At 32.4% G+C, this 23,807-nt stretch overlaps 1 protein-coding gene and 1 long non-coding RNA gene across 3 annotated transcripts in view; one reads left to right on the forward strand and one right to left on the reverse strand.

The window, feature by feature from the left end:
• The window catches only part of Rab32 (RAS oncogene family member Rab32), a 30,128-nt gene extending 8,381 nt beyond the window's left edge, over nt 1–21,747 (reverse strand). Inside the window, exons 1-2 of one of the 2 annotated variants that reach the window (XM_036363012.2) lie at nt 21,606–21,747; nt 18,457–19,709 (exon numbers count right to left, since the gene is read on the reverse strand). In XM_036363012.2, coding sequence (XP_036218905.2) covers nt 18,457–19,152 — 696 coding nt within the window. In that variant the 5' untranslated portion in view covers nt 19,153–19,709; nt 21,606–21,747. Of the gene's footprint in view, nt 1–18,456; nt 19,710–21,409; nt 21,552–21,605 lie in introns of those variants that run through there. The other variant, XM_036363013.2, reaches the window with a different exon arrangement.
• A 27-nt stretch (nt 21,748–21,774) lies between these two features.
• Nucleotides 21,775–23,807, forward strand: LOC118680946 (uncharacterized). The gene is made up of 2 exons (XR_004976588.2): nt 21,775–22,803; nt 22,865–23,807. It is a non-coding gene; the product is annotated as an uncharacterized lncRNA (long non-coding RNA).

Consider the following 23,807-nt stretch of genomic DNA (forward strand, 5'->3'; position numbering starts at 1 on the left):
GACAACTACTAAATTAAATTTCCTCTGTAAGCAAAAAATGGTCCAAGTAAAAGTTTAAATTATAGAAGTTAAATTTCAAGAACGAAATAAAAGGTTGTGAAAAGTATTTCAACTATGGAAAAAGCAGTGATTATGCTTAAATCCGAAAAAAATGAAAGCATTTCTAGAGTTTAAGGGGCACACCTAGTGTAACAGCCTAAAAAGGGCGCTTTTTGGGAATTAAAAAAAAACTATTGCATCTATTGTTTTAAAGTTAGCTGACCATTCATCCCGGCCGGGACAGTCCGGATTCCGGTCTAAGCGCCCCGGGCTTAGAAATTAAAAAAAAAAATTAATAGAATTAAATGGTTTCGCTCTCTCACCTTTTATATGTCGCGATTTTCAGTGAATTATAATATGGAAAAAATCGATGACTAAAAAAACTACGCGCTAAAAAAAAGACCTTCATTGCAGCAGTGATTCCGGCTTTCTCCGTGGATGAAACATAAATAAAAAGTTTTCTATTAAAAGATATCGTCCGTAAAATGAACTAGGGTAGAAAAAAAAACTTACAAAATGGGGGCGTTTATGAAAAAGAAAAAGTTGAGTTTTACCCAAAATTTTGATCGTTTTTGGCCTGCCCAAATTCGATATTTGATCCGGTAGGAAAATGTGGTTTAGAGATGAACTGATAAAGCTAATTGCACCGAGCGGCTATCCTTTAAAAGGCTGTAACTCAAAATATCGTTTAAAATTTTAGTATGCTAAAGATATAACATATCGAAATATTAAAACAAGCGATTTATATTAAAACTTCCTCAGAGTCTATTGCGTGCTTTATTCGAATTCAATCTTGAAATGGCGCAATGCATTGACTGATAAAATCGGAATAGGCTTCTTTAGGAATTTTATTCAATTAAAAGAAAAATAGCCCAATATAATCAAAATAATTCTGGTTTTCATATTTTTAGTTCACAAATAATTTTTAAAATGTTCTTCATTATTATAATATATTAAGATATCCGTCAATAAAAATCAAATTTTTTACCACTGAAACCTTTGACAAGTTTATTTAAATTATTCACCGGCGGAACTTAAAAATTACAAAATAAACGCTGCTACTTAACTCCATTACTAAAGCGAAAGACCATAGCTAAAGTTGTAATTGTGGTACTATCACTTGATGGTTTGTGGGTTCGAACCCACATAATCGAGATGTAATCCAGAATTTCTTACTTTCTGATGTATCACACTTTCATTAGATTCTTATATAAATGCAGCAACCGTTTGGAGTCTTCAAATATGCCAACAGCATGCCAACGAAATTTTAAATATATCCTGCAGATGATGGTTTTTAGGTATTTCTTTCCGCAGATTTCATTTTATAAGCTGATGCGATTCTCTGAGGCGGATCCAGTTTTGGAAAGAGGACAAAAGTTGACGCCGTTAAATCTGACGATTAGGAAAACTGAGCAATGAGTTGCGAAGGTGTTTCGGTGATGACTATTGTTACTGATGTTCTATTTGCATGCATTTCTGGTATTTTGGTTTGAGTCTGCCGGCGACGCCTTTTTAAAATAACGTTTAAGCGTCGGTTGCCGAGACAATTTTCTTTCCTTTTTTGTTGTTATCGCCGCATTACAAACTTTTTATGACACTTTATGTCACTCAAATGCTTGTATTCTCAATAATGTACACTCACAATACACTAGTCAACAATATCGCTCAAGCTTCAGAGGAATATCAAAAGAAATAAAATTTTGCTGATTTTTTTAAGGTGCAGTCTTAGTGGTGGTAATTAGATGACCAACACTCAACAAAAAATTTGACACGAACTGCTCCATATAAATTGTGCGTGCAAACCAAATCGATTTTAAAAAAAATTTCCTAACTTCGTTAAAGTTTTTTTCACGGCAATAAAACAAAAAAACTGCTGCCAAACATACACAAATAGAGATCAAACTTCATATGAACATAAAAAAAGTTGTACCAATCTAGAAAAATGGACCTGTATCTGTCAAATTTCATCATATTTTACTCATTATTGCTTTCAAATATAGAAATTTAAATTTTCAGTGTACCCTTGCGTAAAAGTTTTATTTAGAGTATGAATTAAAACTACCAAAAACATTTTTTTATCTACAATATACACACATATATATTATAACATATTTAAACAATTGTTTAATAAAAAAAACCTCCATAAAATCGCTTTGCAAGGAATTTGAGAAAAAATAATGAGTTAAAAACCAAATTTGAGTTTCACTCATCCATACCGCCTATTGACAATTAGTCTTTCTTTCTACCTTTTCTATACATAAACATGAAGGTGTCACATATATGTTTAAATATATTATATACATATGATTTTGTATATATTTATTTATTAAAACGCATATACTCGGTATACTCAATTCGGCGTTGCTTTTGAACAATAAAAAAGTGGTATTGAGTACATTTGAGAATGATCAAAAAAAGTTCAAGGGATAAGGCGTACATATGTATAAAAGTATGTACCTATGTTTATCAATAAAGTTAATTTAGAAGGCTTATCACATATTTTGTAACAAATATTTTCTTTAAATATGTATAGTTGTGGATGCAAATCATGCATATATTTGTACATATGTATGTATTAGTTGTACTAATAAATATAATTTCGTTTGAAAAGACCGCTGTGTGTTGGAAATAATTGACTCCACTGTATGATTATGTAGTTGTCGGGCGATCTTTGAAAATTGCCATTAACATCATTTCTTTGGCGATAAAATGCAAGGTCACTAATCTAATGTGTTGGGCGTGAATATGCAACTGATTGCAAGTATTCAATACGATAGTATTAATCATTGAGAATATTTCCATTTACGCATGTATATTTTTTCAATAATTATCTCCTAATTCATAAATATGAAAATACAATAATTACAAATTCAAAAATAAATATACATACATACATATGTGACATTGACACATTCAGGGAACACAACTCATGAATGATGGCAAACTGCATGTTTACCCTACACGCTGGAATCGGAAAGAATTTCACGCTGAAATGTATGCTTAATCATTACATAGTTATGAAATCGTTTTAGAAGCAGGTTATTTTTAACTAGTTATTAAATCATATTCTGGTTGATGATTTCGAAGTGATTTCAAATATCTTAAAGCATTTAAAACCGATTGCAGATTTAATTATAAAGCTCAATTTTCATCCAAATCATTCTTTAGAAGTTTAGAAATTTTATCTTAAATACTTGTACATATATCTTACAGTTTCAGATAATTTTTAAATGTGAGAATAATCCTTAAGCGTTGCCGAACTTCAGACTTTCTATCTGTGATTTGTAGCCTTATATTATCCCACAAAGAAAAACTTATACATGTTCTATATATTTTTGATCTCAGATTACTGATGATCCTACTAATAACTACCGGTATACTTATATGAATTCTTTTTTCAATATAAGTGCTGCCGTCCCCTAGTTTTGATCATACACTTCTTACCCCTAAAAACTTGTCTGGTTTGTGAAACTTTACATGGTTTATTTAAGTATACAAAGCAAGTAAATTTAAACACAATGTAAGTAACTGTTAAACTACTTAACTAAAGTTTTGTAATCAAATCTCTATAATACATGCACACGCCCACTTGTACTGCACGAATAGCATCTTTAGTAACTGAACAGTAAGCAAACTTTGTAATACGGAATTACAGTACCGTATATCACAATGGTATGTATGTAAATATATATAAAAGTAAATACCCCGCCAGAATTCAAAAAGAAATTGCCAATGTTTCATTTACTCTCACATCCTTTCTAAAAATTGGAAAGACGAGACGAAGTGCGGGTAGATAGTAATACAATTTTCTTCTTCCCATCTGATTTAAGAATAATATATATTCATTATATCCGATATAACAACAATAAAGTGTCACACGCTTTTTGTTTTTCCAAACGGCAAAATCTTTGCTGTCAAGCTAGGCCAATTCTGTCCGACAGGGTTTGCCATTTTTAAGAGTACGAGTATTTGCAAACATTGATGCATTCGTTCGAACAGGAACCGATCATTGACGCATAAAGGGCGACAACAGCCGACATTATTATGGCTTCCTTACTAGCATAGCATAACATATCTAATGTTATTTAATATGACAAAATACGATATTTCCGATCACTTATTGTTACTCTGAACGCATGTACTTACAGATATTTGTATACCGCATCGCAAGTGGCTATGTATCATTTCACTACGATTATAGTTAGTTCTTAATGATAAGCAGACGGCTTATGATTGACAATTAAGGTTAGAAAGAAGGGAGGCATATATAAGTATGTTTACTTGTATGAGCATAAACATGAGCATATTCTGGAATTTCTTATGATTGCAATAAGCGATTGTTTTTGTTTTGCCTTAGAGCATTTCCAAAATACGCAGTTTGCATATAAGCACATAAGTATGGTTGTATGTCTATGCATAACTGTCTGTAGATAAGATTTTGTATGACTAAAATGTTAAACCACCTACATACATATGTATATTGTAGAAATTGTGTCAGAAGTAGTGTCTCTTATTGAAAATGATTTGTTGTCACCCTTATTATCATTTTAATCGCCAAGCTTTGGAGATTGGTTTAGGAATTAGTACTAAGATAACAAAATGGTTTCCATTGGGAGGGTGGCCTGTTAAGGCAGCGATGCTTTATATAAAATAATTTTTTTTCTACCTTCGCGATTTGAAAAAATCTATTTTTTTTTTGGAATACTTTTAATATAGATACGACTAGAAACATGTCCTACAAAAGATTTGATCTGTAGCAAATATCGATCACCAAACCCGGCTGCGCGCAGTCGATTCACGTTTAATAATTTATCTTTAAAAGCATTTTCTCCAGAGGAGAACTATACACGTTATTTGTAGTCTGTAAATTGTTACTGAATCACAAAACATCACAACACAGACATTCAAATATTCCAAAAAGCTTGTGCGTACACATAACTGGGGTTAAACATTTTAAATAAACAATTATAATTTTTTGGTTTCAAGATTCTGAAGCTGAAACGATTGCCAAGAAGTCGATTAATTAATACACAATATTGATAAATGATAGCGATAAATTACCCCTTTTCTTATAGAATTAGTAGATAGAATTGATTGATAGATTAGTTAACAACAATTTATAGTTAACAAAATCTTGAATAGTTTTTAAAATGATAACTAGGAGAATTTTCGTATATTTTTCTATTATAAAAACATTTAGTTCTGTCTCTCTGCTCTCTTGAAAAAAAATGTGCATGTAGCAAATTGAGTTAGGAGAGAGTAGATGACTGTTTTATCAAAACGGAGTAATTATCTCTAACTTTATTCAATTATGCCAGTTTATTACATTTATACCTGTTGTTTGTTTGATTCGTAGCTCTCCAAGACTTGCATAACCAACAATAATTATAGTAATAAACATATTTTTATAGTTTACATAAGTACAAATGGCACTTTAAATATAAAGAACCGCTAATTACAAGAAATTTCTCGATCTGACCAATAGAATACAAAATCTGCCTAAAATATTGATAGAATTCCCCAACAGCTTGAAAAATTTATGTGAATAACATTAAAATTAAGTATAATAGGTATAAGTACACATAAAAGTATACTAAAGTAATACACGAATTCCTTAACAAACATATACAAGTGCATATGTATGTATGTACACAGGTCTATATATTTTTACATATACACATGTGTATTTCCATAAAATGCATGCCGTTCAAACCAATATAATTCCTTTCTAGTGCACACTTTTATTTATGCTTATACCACATGTATGTATATATGTATGTATGTACGCATGTGTGTACTTAAATTTCTTAGCTTACCACAATGACCCAATCATTTAGTTACCCCAACTTGCTCAATAGTACAATAGTTGATTAACTAATAAATTTATATTTTTAGATGTGGTAAGGATAGACCACAGCAGTATATTAAGTTTCACTGTGGTTACTGCATAACTTTTGCTCTGTTTATTGCAAACACATATGTGAGTGGTGAGTGCATTGTGAAATGAGTTGCGAGTTCAGAGACTTCAGCGACGCTTGACTTATGTATCTACTGATAAATGAAATAATTTGATGGAATTCCATCTCTTAAATGTGTTTTGTAGTTAAGAAAATAACCGTTATATGGGAGTCTGGGGCGATTTTAGCCTTTTTTTAAATGTGGTAATAACAAAATGCGATGTTTTAAAAAGCCTACCACCTGATTAAATTTGAACAACAAAAATGCTTGAAAATCGTCGCATCAGAGAGATAGCAAAGCGTCTCAACATCTCCTATCTATCGAACCCATCTTGGTTAATATTTTTAATATGAGGCGTGTCAATGATAGGTTCGTACCAAAGAACCTGAATCTTTTGTAAAAATGACGTCGAGTAGAGGTCACAAACTTCATACACGAAACTGTCCAACAATCTAGCTAATGGCGCTCCATAAATGAGCCGAAACTGACAAAACCAAAATTTGTAGAAGACCTTGAAAATCATCCTAGTCCAGGACATATTTGATTAGATGGTATAGGAGGGACGCCTACTACCCAAAAATTTTAAAAGAACTCGAATAAAAACAACACTTTTTATCCCTATGCGATATGATAGGCGGACAGTCTGCTATCTATACCAATCTAGATAATATTCAGTAATCCGTACATTATTCTTTATAAGAAATGATACAACATCACTAAGTACAAGTGTACCCATAACATTCGAATATATTTTTTATATTTATATGAAACACAACTACTGATATGAGTACATATAAATTATATTTGTAGACATTCATAGAAAAATACAAGCTAATTTATTAAATCATATAATAAAATTTTATTACGAAAGCATATATTAAGGAACTTAACTTAGTTTACTTGAAGGCCAAATCTAAATGGCTGTCTCGACGAAGAGGCGTCATCAAGGCATACGTACAATACATACTATGTAGTATGTTTGCCTAAATTTGCGAAAACAATCTTCCAAACAATATTTACCTCATACTAAAACGAAAAAATCTTTAACAATTTAGTCCAACTACAAACATATTTATATGCTCTCGTTTGAAGAGTAAAGAACCTCGTAGGATTACCACTGCAAATTGGTGTATAAGAAACAGATGAAAGTCATAGGTATTTACATATACATATGTAGTAGTGTATTTGCATAAGCATAGTATACCTCTTATATAAAAACCATTTAAAACATGCGAATATACAAATCAAAGTTTGCTGTTGTAGACTAAGAACTATTCTCACACTTGTATATAAAGGGTGCTTTTTTAGAGGCATATAATATTTATTTAAAATAGAAAATTAATGAAATAATAAAAATTTGGTTTTATAACGCCCTGGAAAGAGTATATTATGCTTGCCCAGAAGTAAACGCCGGAGACTCTATAAAGTATATGCACGATCAGAGTGAGGAGCTGAGTAGATTAAGCCATGTTTGTTTGTCTGTACATACGCGTACTAGTTCCTTAGTTTTGGAGATAGCGCTCTGAAACACACATCCTTTTCTCTTCGGCCACATAACTGCTATTCGTAAGATCTAGCAATAATTTTTCTGTTTAATGCGAACCGTTTGCCGGTTACGTTTTCAGGTTTAGTTATACATATGTTATAGTGGCTATATAAAATGCACTTATGGGTAAAGATATTATAGCCTCGGTGCAGCCGGTTATTAAACTTGTTGACATTTAGTGCTTTAATAAAATATTGGGCTGGTCTGTCCTTTCAATTTATCCAGCTAAGAAGACCTTGACTCGTAAAATCTGCTTTTCCTGTAATGTCTTGTCTCTAGCTTATCAGCATATTACACTTACTTGAGATTTTCCGTGAAAAGTAGTCTTACATATATGACCTATTACTTAATTTTTACGTTCCGGTTAAGCCAAAAATGATCGTCAGTGTAGACAACTGCACTAAAATTAGGTTTGGGTGACCGGAACGGTTTTTTATTTTGTTAAGGACTATCAACTCGGCTGCATTCCTCAGTCAGTTTGTCAGCTATCCCTTAAGAAATCCTAAACGTTGATGAACACCCTATACATATTCGTTTACACGCATCTATTAACCAAAAGCCAACATTACAGCAGCACTGAAAGGAAAGTGCTTTTAGTTTTAAGATAAAGGCGCTTGACTTAGTTCGTATTGAAATCAACAACTTTAAAAGCTAATACATAAACGCACACTTACATAAACTTACACCCACATAACTGAGCGTACATACATGCGTTCAATAACAACCGCACGTCGAACGTCGATAAAAGTGAAAAGGACTTGCGTTCATACCTTTTTTGCCCTGTATACCCTTAAGAAGTGTCCTAGTTATACTGTTAGTAAGCACTGGCATGTTTAGCACGCTGATGGCCATCTAAAGATTAGCTTCGTGCATTTAATTTGAAATCTATATTTACCTGCTAGCTTCATTCAATGTGAACGTAAAGAAATATAAACAAGTTTATAATATTCTATACATACGTATATGTGCATATATATATATGGATATAATTATGTGAAATTCTTACTCTATTGGAGCTGAAATTTTCATTCATGTATATACCATATATGAGTATATGACCTCATTAATTGTCAACAAACTTCTTTTGAAATATATTCATTCGAAACTACTAAGAGGCATTTGAAAAGTTTTTACCATTAATGTTGCGTAACCTATTTATTTTCAATACACTCATACTTATTTGAGCATTTGCATTTTAACTTTTTCTTTTAGTAATGGGCCATTAGTCGTTTTCATTAACCGCAGAAATCGTATGTTGGTTGCTTTAATAGAATATGCCCTTACGGTGGGTTGTTGGATGACATCTGGTATTGGGAAAAAACTCTAAATTTACAGAAAAACAGTTTGATTTAATAGCGATCTACTATGTAAATGTCCTATAATACCATAAATGAACGCAATATTTTGAAAATCACTCATACGCCATGTTGTTCATAGCTTCGAATTCAGAATACAACCTACCTAAAATGCAAAATAACGAATCATAACAGAATTTGAAATTGAGTTTTTTATTGATCTATTGATCACGATTCACTACATCATGTAACATGCCAAAAATGACCGAATATTTAAATCATACAGTATTCTATTGAATTTGCAGCACCAAAAATATACATTTATTCGTTTTCAAACACTTCTAATTTCTTGTAAATTCGCTGACAGATATTAAAGTTACAGTCATTTCAATAAAAGAATAAGTGTGCAATTGCTCCATTTTTACAAAAAGTAAATATAAAATTTATTGTTTAATTCATTCCATGTGGGTTTTCAGTTTAAGAAATAAAAAGTAGTCAAATGGTGATAGATCAGGCGAATACGGTGGGTGGTTAAGGAAAGAAATTCGGTTTTTCATTAAAAACTCGTTCACTTTTTGGATCTTTATCTTTTTTGGTAAAACCAAATGCACACAGACCGTTCTTTTACCAAAAACCAAGTTATAACCAAATTTCAAATTTTGTTTCAATATTAGTACTTTCTATTTTTTATCGTATTTTGTATCTCGCATTTTAAATCGTACCATTTACAAATCACACAATCAGTCTTTCTAACTGATATTTGGCGATCGACACCTTATGGGTCATTGCAATCGAAATTTACTAAAGGCACTGAAGATCATCCCAGTCGAGACTTATAGGAAGTACGTACGTACATATAAAAAATTGGATTAAGCGTTGACATTCTAGTATTGACCCAGAAGGAATGGAATATGGCGATAATAGAAATTTGTATTGAAATGCGTGTAAATGCTGATGGTAACTATTATATTTTTTATTCATATGTTATACTCTTTGCATAATTTATGTATACAGTCAAGGTAGCATACGATATATTGTAATAATTCATTATTCTACTATACTTTATTGTAAAATATTATGTTTTGTCTAAAAAAAGGTATTTACTCGTTTACAGAAAATGAGAGGCTTCTCCATAGATGCAAGTAAAGTGTATTGTATTATATGCAATATTCAGGAGAGTTTATGTTTCACGAAGGCAGTTCTGTTTTAAGTCCTTGCAGGCGGAAATAATTTGTGCGGAAGTAGTTAACGTGAATCGGACTTCCTCACTAAAGAGATCGATTGTCAGTCGTATTTTTAAACGCAGAGATTTTTCAAAGCATATAGTCGTTTTCATACAACACTTCAGACCTTAAGTTTATATTAATAACTGAACTAAAGACAGATTAGCATTGCAAATTTCTGTTTAAACTCGAAATATGCGCTGATAATTCACCACTTTCCACTCGCTATGTTCTAAAGCTTGAAAAGTTGGGTTCAACGAGGTTTTTGCCTTTAATTTAAATTTAAAATTTCCTACCAAGATATATTTTTTTTCAGCAAGTTTCCAAATTTGATCAATCAGCATGATACCAATATATTTATATAAGTTATTCGCTGAAGTATATGAGTAAACGAATTCTTAACTACCGACATTTTAATTTATAGTTCTCGGTTTCAAACGTTCAATGGAAATTATAATAGAAATATAGTCGACGGTGCAGAAATCTATTTATGGACTTCCGGTAATCAATGTATTTCAGCTATCCGCTTCTTACAAGCTTCATATCTTCAGTGGTTGTCAAACAGTTATTTCACATCGACGAATTTGTTTACCGCGTTCGTAAATGTGTAGAAAATGAATACTTGTACATGTTATATATTCTTGTAATGATAATACTGCATACTTCGTTTACATTGATGCTGATAAAAATTATCTCTCGACAAGACAATACGTGAGATTAAAATTTCGGTGCCGGGTGCAAGATACTATGGAGATGGTGTATAATACAATCGTATTTTCTGTGCACTCTTTACCCATATTCCACCGTTGCTGGTGTCAATATAAATCTTCTTACAAAATCTCACTTTTATCGTAATGACTCGAGATTTGATTATTTACTATACACTTTCCATGTGAATAGGGCTGATTTCTCTGTTACTAATCATATACAATCATTTGTGTTATTCCGTTATGTCTACTTTGCGCTCGCTCTCAATGAAAAACTGCTCACGAAGATTTTTCTAGTTCTACGTAAAAGGGCAATAAGCGAAAAACTTTAGCGAGTTACTAGACTGACAACTTTGCTTAGTATATTTATAATATTATTACCAGTTTGTTGAACCACAGACACCAAGAAGTTGTTTACTTTCAAAATTATCATTTATACTTATAAATAAATAGTGCACAAGCACTCCATGTAAATATGGGTAAACGCATAATACTAAGCAATAAATATAACTTAGCACATTTCATATTTAATAAATGCTGTACTATTTATTTTATGGTCCTCATACATATGTATATATAGTTATGCGTTTATATACTATAAGTAATGGAGATTATAAAATAATTAGAACTTTTGGCATATTTACATATTCGCGTCGTTGCCATACAGAAGAGTCTGGGCACAGACACTTGTTTAAGTATTCCGGAAGGTCTCGGCAAATTTGCCTACTTATTCAGATAAGGTAATTAGTCTGGTTTTGCCAAATTCGAAGTAAACAAGTACTAGATTGTATTTGTAAATTGTATACTTAGTTACATATGTTTATATAATATATATACTCTAATTGATAGTACTGAGTTTAATCACTTTGTTTTGTGTCAATAGCTGGTTGGCTCATACATACATATTGCTGAAATCAATAGATTCCAATATCATTCTGGTCCACTTTATATGCTTCTAGAATTAGAGGCTTTATAGCAATTTTAAAATACTTAAACTTATGAAAAATTTTGAAAATATACTTCAGTTTTTTAAACCAAAAAATGTATCGTTCTATTTTAGTAAGTATACCGTGAACAGGGTATATTAAGTTTCCCACAAGATCCTTTAAAGTATACTTATATATATATATTACCAGCGTGACGAGCTGAGTCGATTCATGTCCGTCTGTCTGTATATAGTAAGCACACGTGCCTTTCTCCTCTAGAAGTTACTCATTTGTAAGAAGCGCTCATATTGGATCACTAATGGTTGTAACTGCCGTACAAACTGATGTTCAAAATTAAGTTCTTGTATGAAAAACCTTTTTACTTCACAAAATATCTTCGCGAAATTAGGCATAGGTTATTGTACAAAATAACGCTACAATCTACGAACAAATTGTTAAGATTGAACCGCTGTAGCATATAGCTGCCATTCGAACTGACCGATCAAAATCAAGGTAAAGATTTTCAGAAACTACTTTTTTTCTAACCTTAATTCGACTTAAAGGTTGTTAGTAGCAAACAACGTGGCTACAGAGAACAAAACGTTTTCAGTTTGATGCTAGCCGATGTCCGTTTTCAGATTCAGTTACACATATAGTTGCTATAAGCAATGCTCCTGTGAAGGATATGATAGTTTACGTTTTTCTTGTTTTTAACTGTGAATTATCACATGTCAGGGGCAGGGTTTGTGTTAACTTTTGTTCTAAATAAAAAGTGTAACTCGATTTAACTTATTTTCAAACTGCATAAAGATTGTCATTGTTAGGGATTCAAATCATTCAAGCACTTAGTAAGTAATGGCATTTCCTTAAAAGTGTCCGGAACTACCCCCGTTATCAAGTTTTCCATACATAGAGTGTTGAATAATTGTTATTCAAATATTTAATGTTTCGGATTCTAATACAATTAGTTTCGAACTGTTCTATAGCGGAAGTAGGTGTGATTATTACCCAATTTCAGTCATTCTCCCATAGTGTGAGAAGTAGTGGTAAAACTTAACATTTCAAGCACGCTTATTTGACTCAGCTTTTGTAGTTTCTGAAGTAGACCTTACATGGGCTGAAAAAGCCATATTTGATTGATTTGAATTAATTAACATCGTTGACATCTCAAAGCAGTTCGTAGGTCATATAATTCAGGAATTTTTACAAATTAAAAAGTTTTCCACACAATGGGTTCTATCAAAGAAACAAATATGTTTGACTTTCAAAGGGCAAACTGACACTACTCCAACGCAACGAGAACAAATTTCTGCGACTATTTGTGACAAGGGATGAAACATGGATACAGGAATTACACACCTGAGTCAAATCGGCAGGATATTAGCCAGTATTTTTTGGGATTCACATGGAATAATTTTCAAAGATTTATTCGAACAATCAATAAACATTATTATTGTGCGTTATTGTATCGATTGAACGTCGGGATCAAAGTTAAACCAATTTTTTGGTTAAGATTTTTCAACCCGTGTATATTAGAGGATATGTTCACGACAACCCTCAATACAATGTCAGCTCATTATATTTGTCCCTGATTACTATGAAAGTTTACATTAAATTAAAGTTTTACACTGTTGGAGTTTAAGAGTTTCGAAAACGTGTCAATTTTCTGATCATTTTAATTACCAAAAGTGTTTAACTTACCTAAAACCTCTTATAATCGAACGTTTGTCTTGAAAAAAATTTTTTTTTTGTTAACCGAGTATCCGTGTTCTCTTGCTAATATTATAAATTACTTGTAAAACATTACATATATAATATTATTAATTGAATTCATCTTAATTTCATTTCAGCCAAAATAATGCTATGGTAAGTAAATTTTATTTTTAAAAGAGTTTTTCTATAATAAAACTAAATTTCATAATTTATTATAATGTATGTGCCCTTAACTAAATTAGATTTTGGTCTCTACAAAATTAATGACTATATTTTAACACCATATATATAATGATTAATTAAAATTTTACCATTAAGATAATTATGTGATGAAAGTGCGGTGAAAAAGCATTGAAAACAAACGCATAGTTAAAAGACTTATACATATATTAGATTAACAGCTTAATATAAACAGCAAAATATCAAAATAGCATAACATGAATAACGACAAAAGCGCTATGGTACAGTGAACCTCAATTGTAATGAACTGCATTCTTCTATACTTTTATCTATAGCAATCTAAAAGATTTTTTTTCAAAATTTTAGCTATACTATTAAATAACAATGTCTGTTCTTTCTCGGAATCTTATATAATATTGTCAACTGTCATCATAGTGAATTAAAAAAATGATTAGGGATAAGGCATCCATGAGACTTCAAAGTTAATTTTTTTTGTGGCTCGATATAAAAAAAGTCAATACTTAACTTTTTTTGCTTTACTGACATAAACAATCTCAACTCCAAAGTTTTCTTCAAAATCTTTTAAATTTTTGGGACATAAAAGTATTTTCTATATAAGTGCAAAGCTAGTTTATAACAGCTGTTATACTCTCCCATTGTCATTACTCCTGTAAACTTTAAAAATATTTCACTGTAAACGCATTTGTGTTGCATTCAACAACGAACGCAATATGAACACCGAAACCTTTAACGAAAAGCATGTATTTAAAGTGAAATAATCGATTGACATTGAAAATCAACAACAACACCACTCTGCATAAAAATAACAAACACAAGGTCAAAGGTCAATTAGCAGCTCATGATGGAGGTAGATTATGCCGCCCCGGTGTAGTGAAGGTGTTTTCGAAATACAGTAACATCATAAAATTACCATACAACCCACTGAACGATATTGGAAAAACGAAATTGCATGTCTTTAAGTGAGTATTGCATAAAAATAAATTTTTTTTTAAATATATCGTGTGTTCCAGCACATATGTATACATACGTATTGCAACCGACTGCTAACACTTTCTCATAAAAATTGGCACGTCATGTGCATGTCATAGTCGTCATTTCATATTCGCCATGTTAATTAAGACTTTGCACAATGTGTCTTCACGTGAAATAAATACATAGTTACATATGTGTATACATAAATATGTATGGTACATACACGTTATGTACTTATACGTTTGCGTTCGCGTACTTTTTATTTTTATGCAATAAAAATTATGATATAATTTTGGTAACAAGTACACAAAGCAGATATACTAGAGCTATGTTTTGTGTAAAGAAAAATTCAATGAAAAGTTAAACTTAAATAAGTGAATGTGTCTCTGATTAACCGTTTTCAAAATTTGTGCTTGAAAATTTGTGGTTATATATATTTTTAGTATATGAGAAAAACCTATTTTCGTAATGTCAATGAGAGGTAAGCGTATACGACTTATAGTATTATTTATTTTATCCTGGCGAAGAGCGTACTTTGGCTATTAAACTTCTAGCAAAAAATGATCTCCACGTGATGAAAATATTCTATAGGCCAGACCCTAAACTTCGTAGATATAAAAATATCTATCACATAAATCGGACACTGACTAGCTAGAAAACGTTTATTTCGGAAGTATTTCAGAAGAGGGAGTGTACAATCAACTATTTTTTGCAGACTAGCTAATTTATATATTTGTGGTAACTACGGCAGAAAATATACTTGTAGATTCTTTTGTAGGAAATATATAAATTCTTTTCAGAGATATTTGCGTTAAAATTACGCTAATTTTCATACAATATTGTCGATTTATTTTATACCCCATCATGTTGTCATAATATATAAGACATATGTTATGCCTTTTAATTTTTTATATACTTTTAGGCTTGCTCTAAAAATATTTACCGTTATATGCTAGAATATAGGGAAGAGATAAGCCCAATGGCAGACTCTCTCATGAGTTGAACCTTTTTTTAAGGGATATTATTCTGGCAGAATATTTTTTTAGTTTTAAAATATCATTCTATCTCTCAATTGTTTATGTTAAAGCTCGGTTAATTTTGTTTTAAAATATGTAGTTTAATGTAAAAATATATGGATTGTGCTTTATTGAAAACTTTGCTATATGTTAAAATTTCTAATAAGACAACTTTTTATACGCAGAATTATAGGGAAACTAGTAGAAAATGTCATCAATTTGGTATCCAAAAATTGAAAAGAGATTTAATAATTTTAATTACCAGTCACAATGAGTGGAAAAATATATGAACCGTGTTTGGCTCGCCACTTTTTGGCTAGTTGAGATTTGCGCGGTGTCCTCTTGCAAAAAAGATGTACCTAAAAGCAACAACAAAGTTACCCAAATAAATTTAAAATATTATCATTACATCATTAAACTCGCATAAAATCTAAGCGTTCCACCAATTTCATTATGACAGTGCATTTATACCAGTCACTCGTTCAATTCTGCTTAAAAAAAAAATTCTCATGGAACTAAGCTATAGTATGTTTACGAATATTTCAATTTATATAGTTCTCAAAAAATACGTATTGTAAATCGTTTCTCAAAAAAAAAGCAACGCAATCGATACGTACAATACATATGGTCACAGATACAAGTATCATTTAAGTACATACATATGCATACAGTTTACCCCCAAATTCGTAATGACGTTTTATTTGCTATGGCACACTTCACATGTCATTCGACCATTCATAGACGAACGCCATATGCCGGAACCATGCGTTGGGAAATGTTGCGTGCAGAGTCGCAGACACGCATCCAACGTTGTACGCAACGAAGTGGAAAATTACGAGTATAGGTACTGTGGACTCACACATTTAGTAACGAAAGCTTGAAAACAACGAAGCATGGAACGCCAAATACAGCAAATTATCGACAAACGAGCTGACAAATGAAGACTAATGGGGTAGAGGAGTTAACTTGTAGAAATGAGTGGACCAAAGGTAAACAAACAATGAAAAAGGTGAATAAAACAAAGTTGCTAAATGTAAACAGAGAGAATACAAACAAAAACATTAATCGTAAATAAAGGCTGCTGAATATAAAAGTGAAGACATAGTCAGAGAATTGGAAGATTGAAATTTAAGACATGGCACGCTGTAAACAATTGCATAATTGGTGCAGCACTGTCGGAGCATAAAACATCGAAACTAACGAATGTTGCCAACTGCACATTACAACTAGCAACCGCTTGTAATTTAAATGCAAACAATGTCTGCACGGAAATGGTGTCGCCATAACAAGCATAGTCTGTATTGCAGAGCTTTGTAAACCTTTTGCAATTTATAATGGTGTTATGAACTTGAAAATTTCTATTTTATTAATTTCACTTTTATATCGAAAAGTTATTGTGGGTACAATTATATTTATATATTCAACATATCATTCGGCTATATTAATTTTTTCTCTATGTCTCTATGTCTCTCTCTCTCCGTCTTTGTTTTATTGAAGTAGTTTGAGGTTATTTAAATAAAAAACTATATAATTATTATTTAAAATCAATCACTCCGTAACCACCATAACAAAAAAAATATACATTGTATTGTAGTACAATACATTCAAAAGACACATATTCTGTATGAAATGTTGAACATGAGTAAGTACCGCAGTACTAATCGACGATGTTTAAGTACAATCCAACGAAGTTTATGCGTGATTTCCTGACCATCGGCGGAATTCACCAAGAATGATATACAACGATTACTAGAAGAAGGGTCGCAGAGCTCTATCTTGAATAAATTCGACTCCGCATTGCAGAAAAAAACGGTCATATTTGGCAAAGAAAAAAGTGCTCTTAAATCATGACAAAGCACTGGCCCACACGCCGAGACAACCAAATTGGTCGAATTAAGTTACGATCCGTTGCCCCACCATCGTATTCTCAAAATTTGACTCCGAAAAAGTCTCTTCCCGCGGGCCTCCAGAAAACGCACATTTCAGGAGTTTTAAAGAAATTGGATCAAATTAGAAGTTAAACAGATATATCGAGCTACGGAAGTTCCACCTTAAAATGTTTTATAAATTATTATCGTGGTTAGATTTTTGATGGAACGATCCCAAACTCATATTGTGTCTAGCCAGAAAACTCTATACAAACGTTCACTGTCGGTAGTTAAGTGCGATTTTGTTAAATCTTTTATATATTGCTTGAGTTTAATTTCAAAACATTCAAAAAATTTAACTATTTCCAATAAGTTTCATAGCTCAGAGGCATTAGTATCGCAATTGAATTTGTACATAACGGGTGAAAACAAAAATTAAATTAGTCACATTTAACGTAACAGCTGATCAATTGACAAAACCAATTGTCAACTGTCAATAGATAGAAATTAATTCTACACAAAGGTTTGCTTTTGTTTTATTATTTAAAAATAACAATACTACATGAGCTTATCGAAAAAGCATACAAAATTCCTGAATTATACAATAAAATAAAATAATACGAATAAAATGCGATGAATCACTATTATTTTAACTGTATATTCCGCAAGTCATTTGTGAAAATTTCTTTGTGAGTGCACTTGTGTTGGCATGCTTTGGAATCTAATCGATGATCGAGTTAGATATGAACTGACATTGATAAAGTTTGAAGTGCGCGCAAACTATAGCAATTAGATGTATAATGCAGAAAAAAATGAAAGTTTTGCCTACATATGGTGTATACGAAGGCAACGGAGTCAATTCTAATATATTGTATATGTATGTAAATACTCAAATAGATTTCTTCTAAAATTGACTTCAGAGTTTACAAATATGTATGTACTATATTTATGAAATTTTCATAAAATCTATTTTATATCTAGATCTAACTTACCCCATTTCGCAACTGTCCGTTATTTCGATTTATATCGGTGCCGTTATTTGGGCTTCCAGCCGCGCCGTTTGCCACGCCTACGCTCATGCTGATTGCTTCGACAGCGTTATGGTCGATTTTATGTTGATTTTTTGTATGTTTCTGTTCACCACTACCGTTCTTTGTTGTTGGCCCCACTATAATCTGTTGAGCATAGAATGGTTCCTCGGTACGTAAGGAAAATGATTGCGCTAGCGTAGCTGCTGACGAATCGTTATGCTTTTTTCTGCCGAAGAGCGGAGATTGTTTCTTGCTGAGTGCACCCAATGCCGCTGCGTCTTCCTCCACCGAACTGTATTCCACAATCGCTTGTAAATGATCGCTACGCAGAGTTTTATCTTTGCGAAGGTCCACAGCTGTTGATGTCGAGATAATGTCACTTTTGAAACGATCAAAACAGAATGGTGCTGTTTTAGTACAATTGAGGCATGCGCATAGTGGTGATGATATTTTCGAAGTTTTCGAAGCGCTAAAATCAAAGCTCTCGTCGTCTAGTGGGGGTGGCTTATAAGGCGCCACAGGTGGCAGTCTTTTCGGTCGATAAGGTGATGAGCATTCAGACGAAACACCGTTATTGATGCAAATACAATCGGCCAGATGGATCGTGAGTGCAGGTCGTGAATGTACCGCTACACTGCGTATAATCGCGCTGGCCATACAATGAAAAGGACGGCTCGTCGAAAAAGTTTTCGCAAAGCTGTAGCGAACGTGCGAACGGATGCGTTCAAAATACGTATCTACCGGTGTTTGCGGGACGGAGATTGAATAACACGTGTGGATGCGCGTATTTACTGTTGAACCAGCGGCTAAAGATCTTTGGACGGCAGTTATTATCGTTTCACTGACGATTATTGCAATGATTCACACTTTGTTTTGATTCTTATGGTTATTTTTATAACAAAATTATCGGTTTTCTGTCACACACTTAACGCAATTACACTTGTAGGATTTTGTAAAAATTACATTAGTTTTGTTGTAATTATTTTTTGGTAAATTACAGCATTTGTTTGTATGTATATATATATATGTATATTTATATTGTTCACTTTTAATACAATGCAATACGTTGGGAAGTTTATCAATCATTCATGGCTGTCAAGGTCAAAGTACTTTGTTATCTGCTTGCTATTGCTTGCTATCACAGTGCCTGCCATAAATGTTTACTTTTCATAGCGAAGTCACAGTTCAAATCTATTATAAATGCCGTAAATGCTCTGCAATTAAAAATGCAAAAATCCACATATTAATCAAAACAATTAATGTACATAAATCGAATGAAAAGTGATTATTAAATTGTTAATTAAATAATTCAGTCTTTTGCAATTTGTTTCAATTTAAAAAGTGTTTTAAAACACGTCATTTTTTTATTTTCAATTTTTCTATCGAAATTATTAAAAATATTCAACTTTTTTTATTTATTGTAGGTTCGAAATTCTATGAAATATGTAAAAAGCTTCATTTGAAGTATAAAAAAAATTAGTTGAAAGCAGTCTATTATAAATAAAATAAGATAATATCAGGCATTTCCTTCTAGAAAATGATTTAATGTAGTGAAGTTAGAGGAATGTAGCTTTTGTATTAATGAAAATCAATCGAAAGCATTTTTTGGTGCTGTCAAGTTTATAGGGTCTATTTAAATACAACTGATCAAATATACACCGGACTGACAAGAAAACGTTAAATTCAAATCTTTAATCGCGCCTTTAATTTTTCAAAGACGCCTGCATCTCTTTTGCAACCTCGACTCGAAGCTTTATACCCAAAATATTAACCAAAATTATGAAGTCGATCCATAAAAGGTTTGTTGTCTAATGTCAACACGACGATTTTTAAATACTTTTTCGATGTTACCGTCAATTACAGAAATGGATGGACGACTCACATGAGCCAAGTTTTCGTTGACCTAACGACCCTCACTGAATGCTTTCTGCTCAAATACTTCTGTTCGTCATAAAGTAGACTCCCTAACATTTTCAACGATAGCCGTAATTCCATTGGAAACACAAAATTTCAATCAAACTAGTTGTTGAAATTTTTTCCTTGGTAAAAATCGCGAGACAAACCTTTCGCGCCACAAACAAGCAGCAAAAAAAGGCTGTACAATCAAGGAAAAAAATATGTATTGATTCGGTTTGCGCGCGGAGTTTATATGGACTGGCCCGGGTCAATTTTAATAAAATGGTGAATATACCCACTCTTTAATTTCTCTTGTTATACACTGAAGAGGTTATATTAAATTTGTAACACCTAGAACACCCTATAAAATATATATACAATGTACTTATATAAATGATCAGCATGACAATATGGGTCCATCTAGCCATGCTCGTTTGTTTGTTCGTATAGTTTAATGAACTGGATTCAGCGGTTTGATTACTTATTTGTTTATGCAAACGAAGGTCTAAAGGTCTCAGCAAAAATCAACTCCAAAACTGAATATGTTCAATTAGAAACAGTAACAGAAGAAAAAGTAATAAATAAATGATGAAAATAAAAACAACAAAAAACTGCGAAGCGCGCAAGGTTTTTTTAGTCAACAGAATTTATGCAAAACTGGTTCGAGGTATCACAACAAAAAGCAATTAAAAAGAAAAGTAAACGAACAACATAAACAAGCAGTAAAAAAATAGAGCACCTTCTCAGCTACTGTCAGAGATATACTAGTACATATTATATGTATTATCGAAATGCTATGCAGTTGAGGGACACAACTGTAAAAGCAACAACAAATGCAATTAAATTGCTCACGGTGCTTTTGCAAACGCCATTTTGGCATTTAACTTTATACTCACAAAACAATTGGCAAAGAATAATTGACATTTAACTACTTAGGAACACTACGAAATGGCACGACTCCTTCAATTACATACAGACACCGAGGCATGAGTACATCAAAACAAATGCGAGTACTAACCAACACGATTTTTATTTTATTTCGATTTATTCCTCTAACAAATTAGACTGTCACAAAAACAGTTATACGCCAGTACAAGTATATTTAACACCCACAACAAAGCGAAGAAGCTTATTAACTGGCAGTAATTTCTATTTCTCTAATTTCTCTTTCTTAATTCGAGACGAACATTTTCGAATGTGTCTTTGAAAATTACCTAAATTTATTTAAATCACTTCAAACCCGGAAAATTTCATATTATTACAAGCATTAATATACGTATAACAATCTGAAAATGTTTGAACCGAAAATCGCACAGCTGCGCCCACGTCCAGCCGCAGTTGTCTCACTTCGCTAACTAATTCGGCAATGTAACAGCGCAGCGACAACGCGTCAACCAAGTCCAATGCAAGTAGAGCTAAATACATACATACCTACATATATTCGTAGCTGGTAGCAGAGCCCGGCAACGTCGAAAAGTCGAATTGCGCCAAACACGGTAGAGCAAGTAGAGACCGGCGGCCAGCCATCTGTCGTGGCGATGAGAGAGCAATCGGTCGGTCGGGCTGTGCACTGCGCCAGCGCCGACAACGGGCTTGATAACGTGTATATAATAATAGTTACTTATGCTTTGTCGCTATCATTTGCAACCGACCTCCTCGACCGAGCGTAAAAAGCAGAACAACAACAGCTGTGCTGTCTTTTTGCACACTTAGTCATTGCCGAGTTGGAAATTGAAAGTAGTTACGGCTTTTAAGATATTACGGTAATATTCATAAAGATTAACGAAGAACATTTTTCATGCAACTTATTTTATTTTTTCTAAACGCTGATAAAATGCCTCTAAGTAGATTTATCCACATAAGTGGATAAAAAAAGTAAAATCCTCTGTGGAAAGCGTAAGTTGAATACCAGTTAATACAGATAAGATTACATAAATATTCAGGAAGTTCAATGATGCTGCTTTTCTTCACGTTGGCAAGGAAGAGGTAATATATCCGTTCAGGATCCAGGATGACTTGTCCGTTCATATTCTCGATGAAAGACTTTCCATTATCATACTTTTTGGTTGTTGTGGCGGCAGCAAACATTCCTCTCAAATATTACGAACTGCTGCCGTATGGACAGTCGTTGGACGGAAATAAAAAGCGTTACAGATAAGTTGACCCGATTGTCGTAGGAACGAAAACTATTTTACGTTCCGAAGTATATCCAAGATACGCAAATATATATTGGCCCATTACACTAACTATGAAAAGTAAATATATGTTCAGTTGTTTTTTCAGAAACCATTTCATTAAATTTAACCAGAACTTTTACAGAAATTATTGTTTTAATAGAAATCTTTATTATTTAATTAATTCGAAATGGTATTATTTGTTCGACGATGCGCTTCAAACATGTTTAGAAGATCTGTAAGAGATTTTAAGAAACTCTTCCATATTTCTTTTGATAACAAGCTATTTTTTATTATAGCATAATTTGCGTTCGTTAACTGCGTTACTGCGGCTATTTGGAACTCAATAAAGCAGCCTCTCTGAAAACATAGCTGTCAGGGGAATTCAGATAAGATGGTGCCAAGATTAAGCGCGCTTTGATGTTGTCCGACAACTGTAGAGAACTACATACAAGTTTTAAGCCAATTCTGAACGTTTAATCAATTTTATGAGAAGTTTTTTTATGGCACAAAGACGCCGCTAGTAGGAAGTGGAATCGAAGTTAGAGAAGTTGTACCTCTAACCACTACACCATGTCGGCCGCATAAAATTACAAATATTTTTGTTTTCGGTCCAAGGATGAAAAAGAAACAAACAAACACTAAAATATAATAGTTAGAATGTTAAAAAATTAAATATTTTTAAAATCCAAACGTGAGTTGAAACTGAAACACACAAACTATTAAATATTTAAAGTTAGCCAAAATACGACGTAACCATTTTTAAATTCATTTGACGTGGCAGTAATTCTATCAGTACCGTCTATCCATCTTTTTTATTGGAATAATCATCTGATAAGAAATATTTGCGTTATAAACCAGTCGCTGATAAACTAACACTATCGGATGTTAAAGAATCGGTTTTCTTAGACCAACTTTGGAAAATTATGATAGTAGCTAATAACAAGCCTTAGTATTTCGTCTCTTTAATAATTAAAAATAAGAAAAAAATTCCTTTTGGGTATTATATCAAATAATCAAGCATTAGATTTGTTTAAAGTTCTCCAAAATTATATTCATCTCTTCAATTTGATATTTTGCCTTGGTCGACATAGCTGAGCGCTCGCCTAAGATGAAAGATAATAATAGACGTCTAAGCCGACCAGCTGTATGCAGAGCCAACATAAACTTAGCCCTTTCACTTTTCATGAGTCTTGTACAATTAAAGCCGAAATAAAATTAGCGGCGTATTGCCTAACATTA

The sequence above is a fragment of the Bactrocera oleae genome, chromosome 4, assembly GCF_042242935.1.
Source record: "Bactrocera oleae isolate idBacOlea1 chromosome 4, idBacOlea1, whole genome shotgun sequence".
NCBI lineage: Eukaryota > Metazoa > Arthropoda > Insecta > Diptera > Tephritidae > Bactrocera > Bactrocera oleae.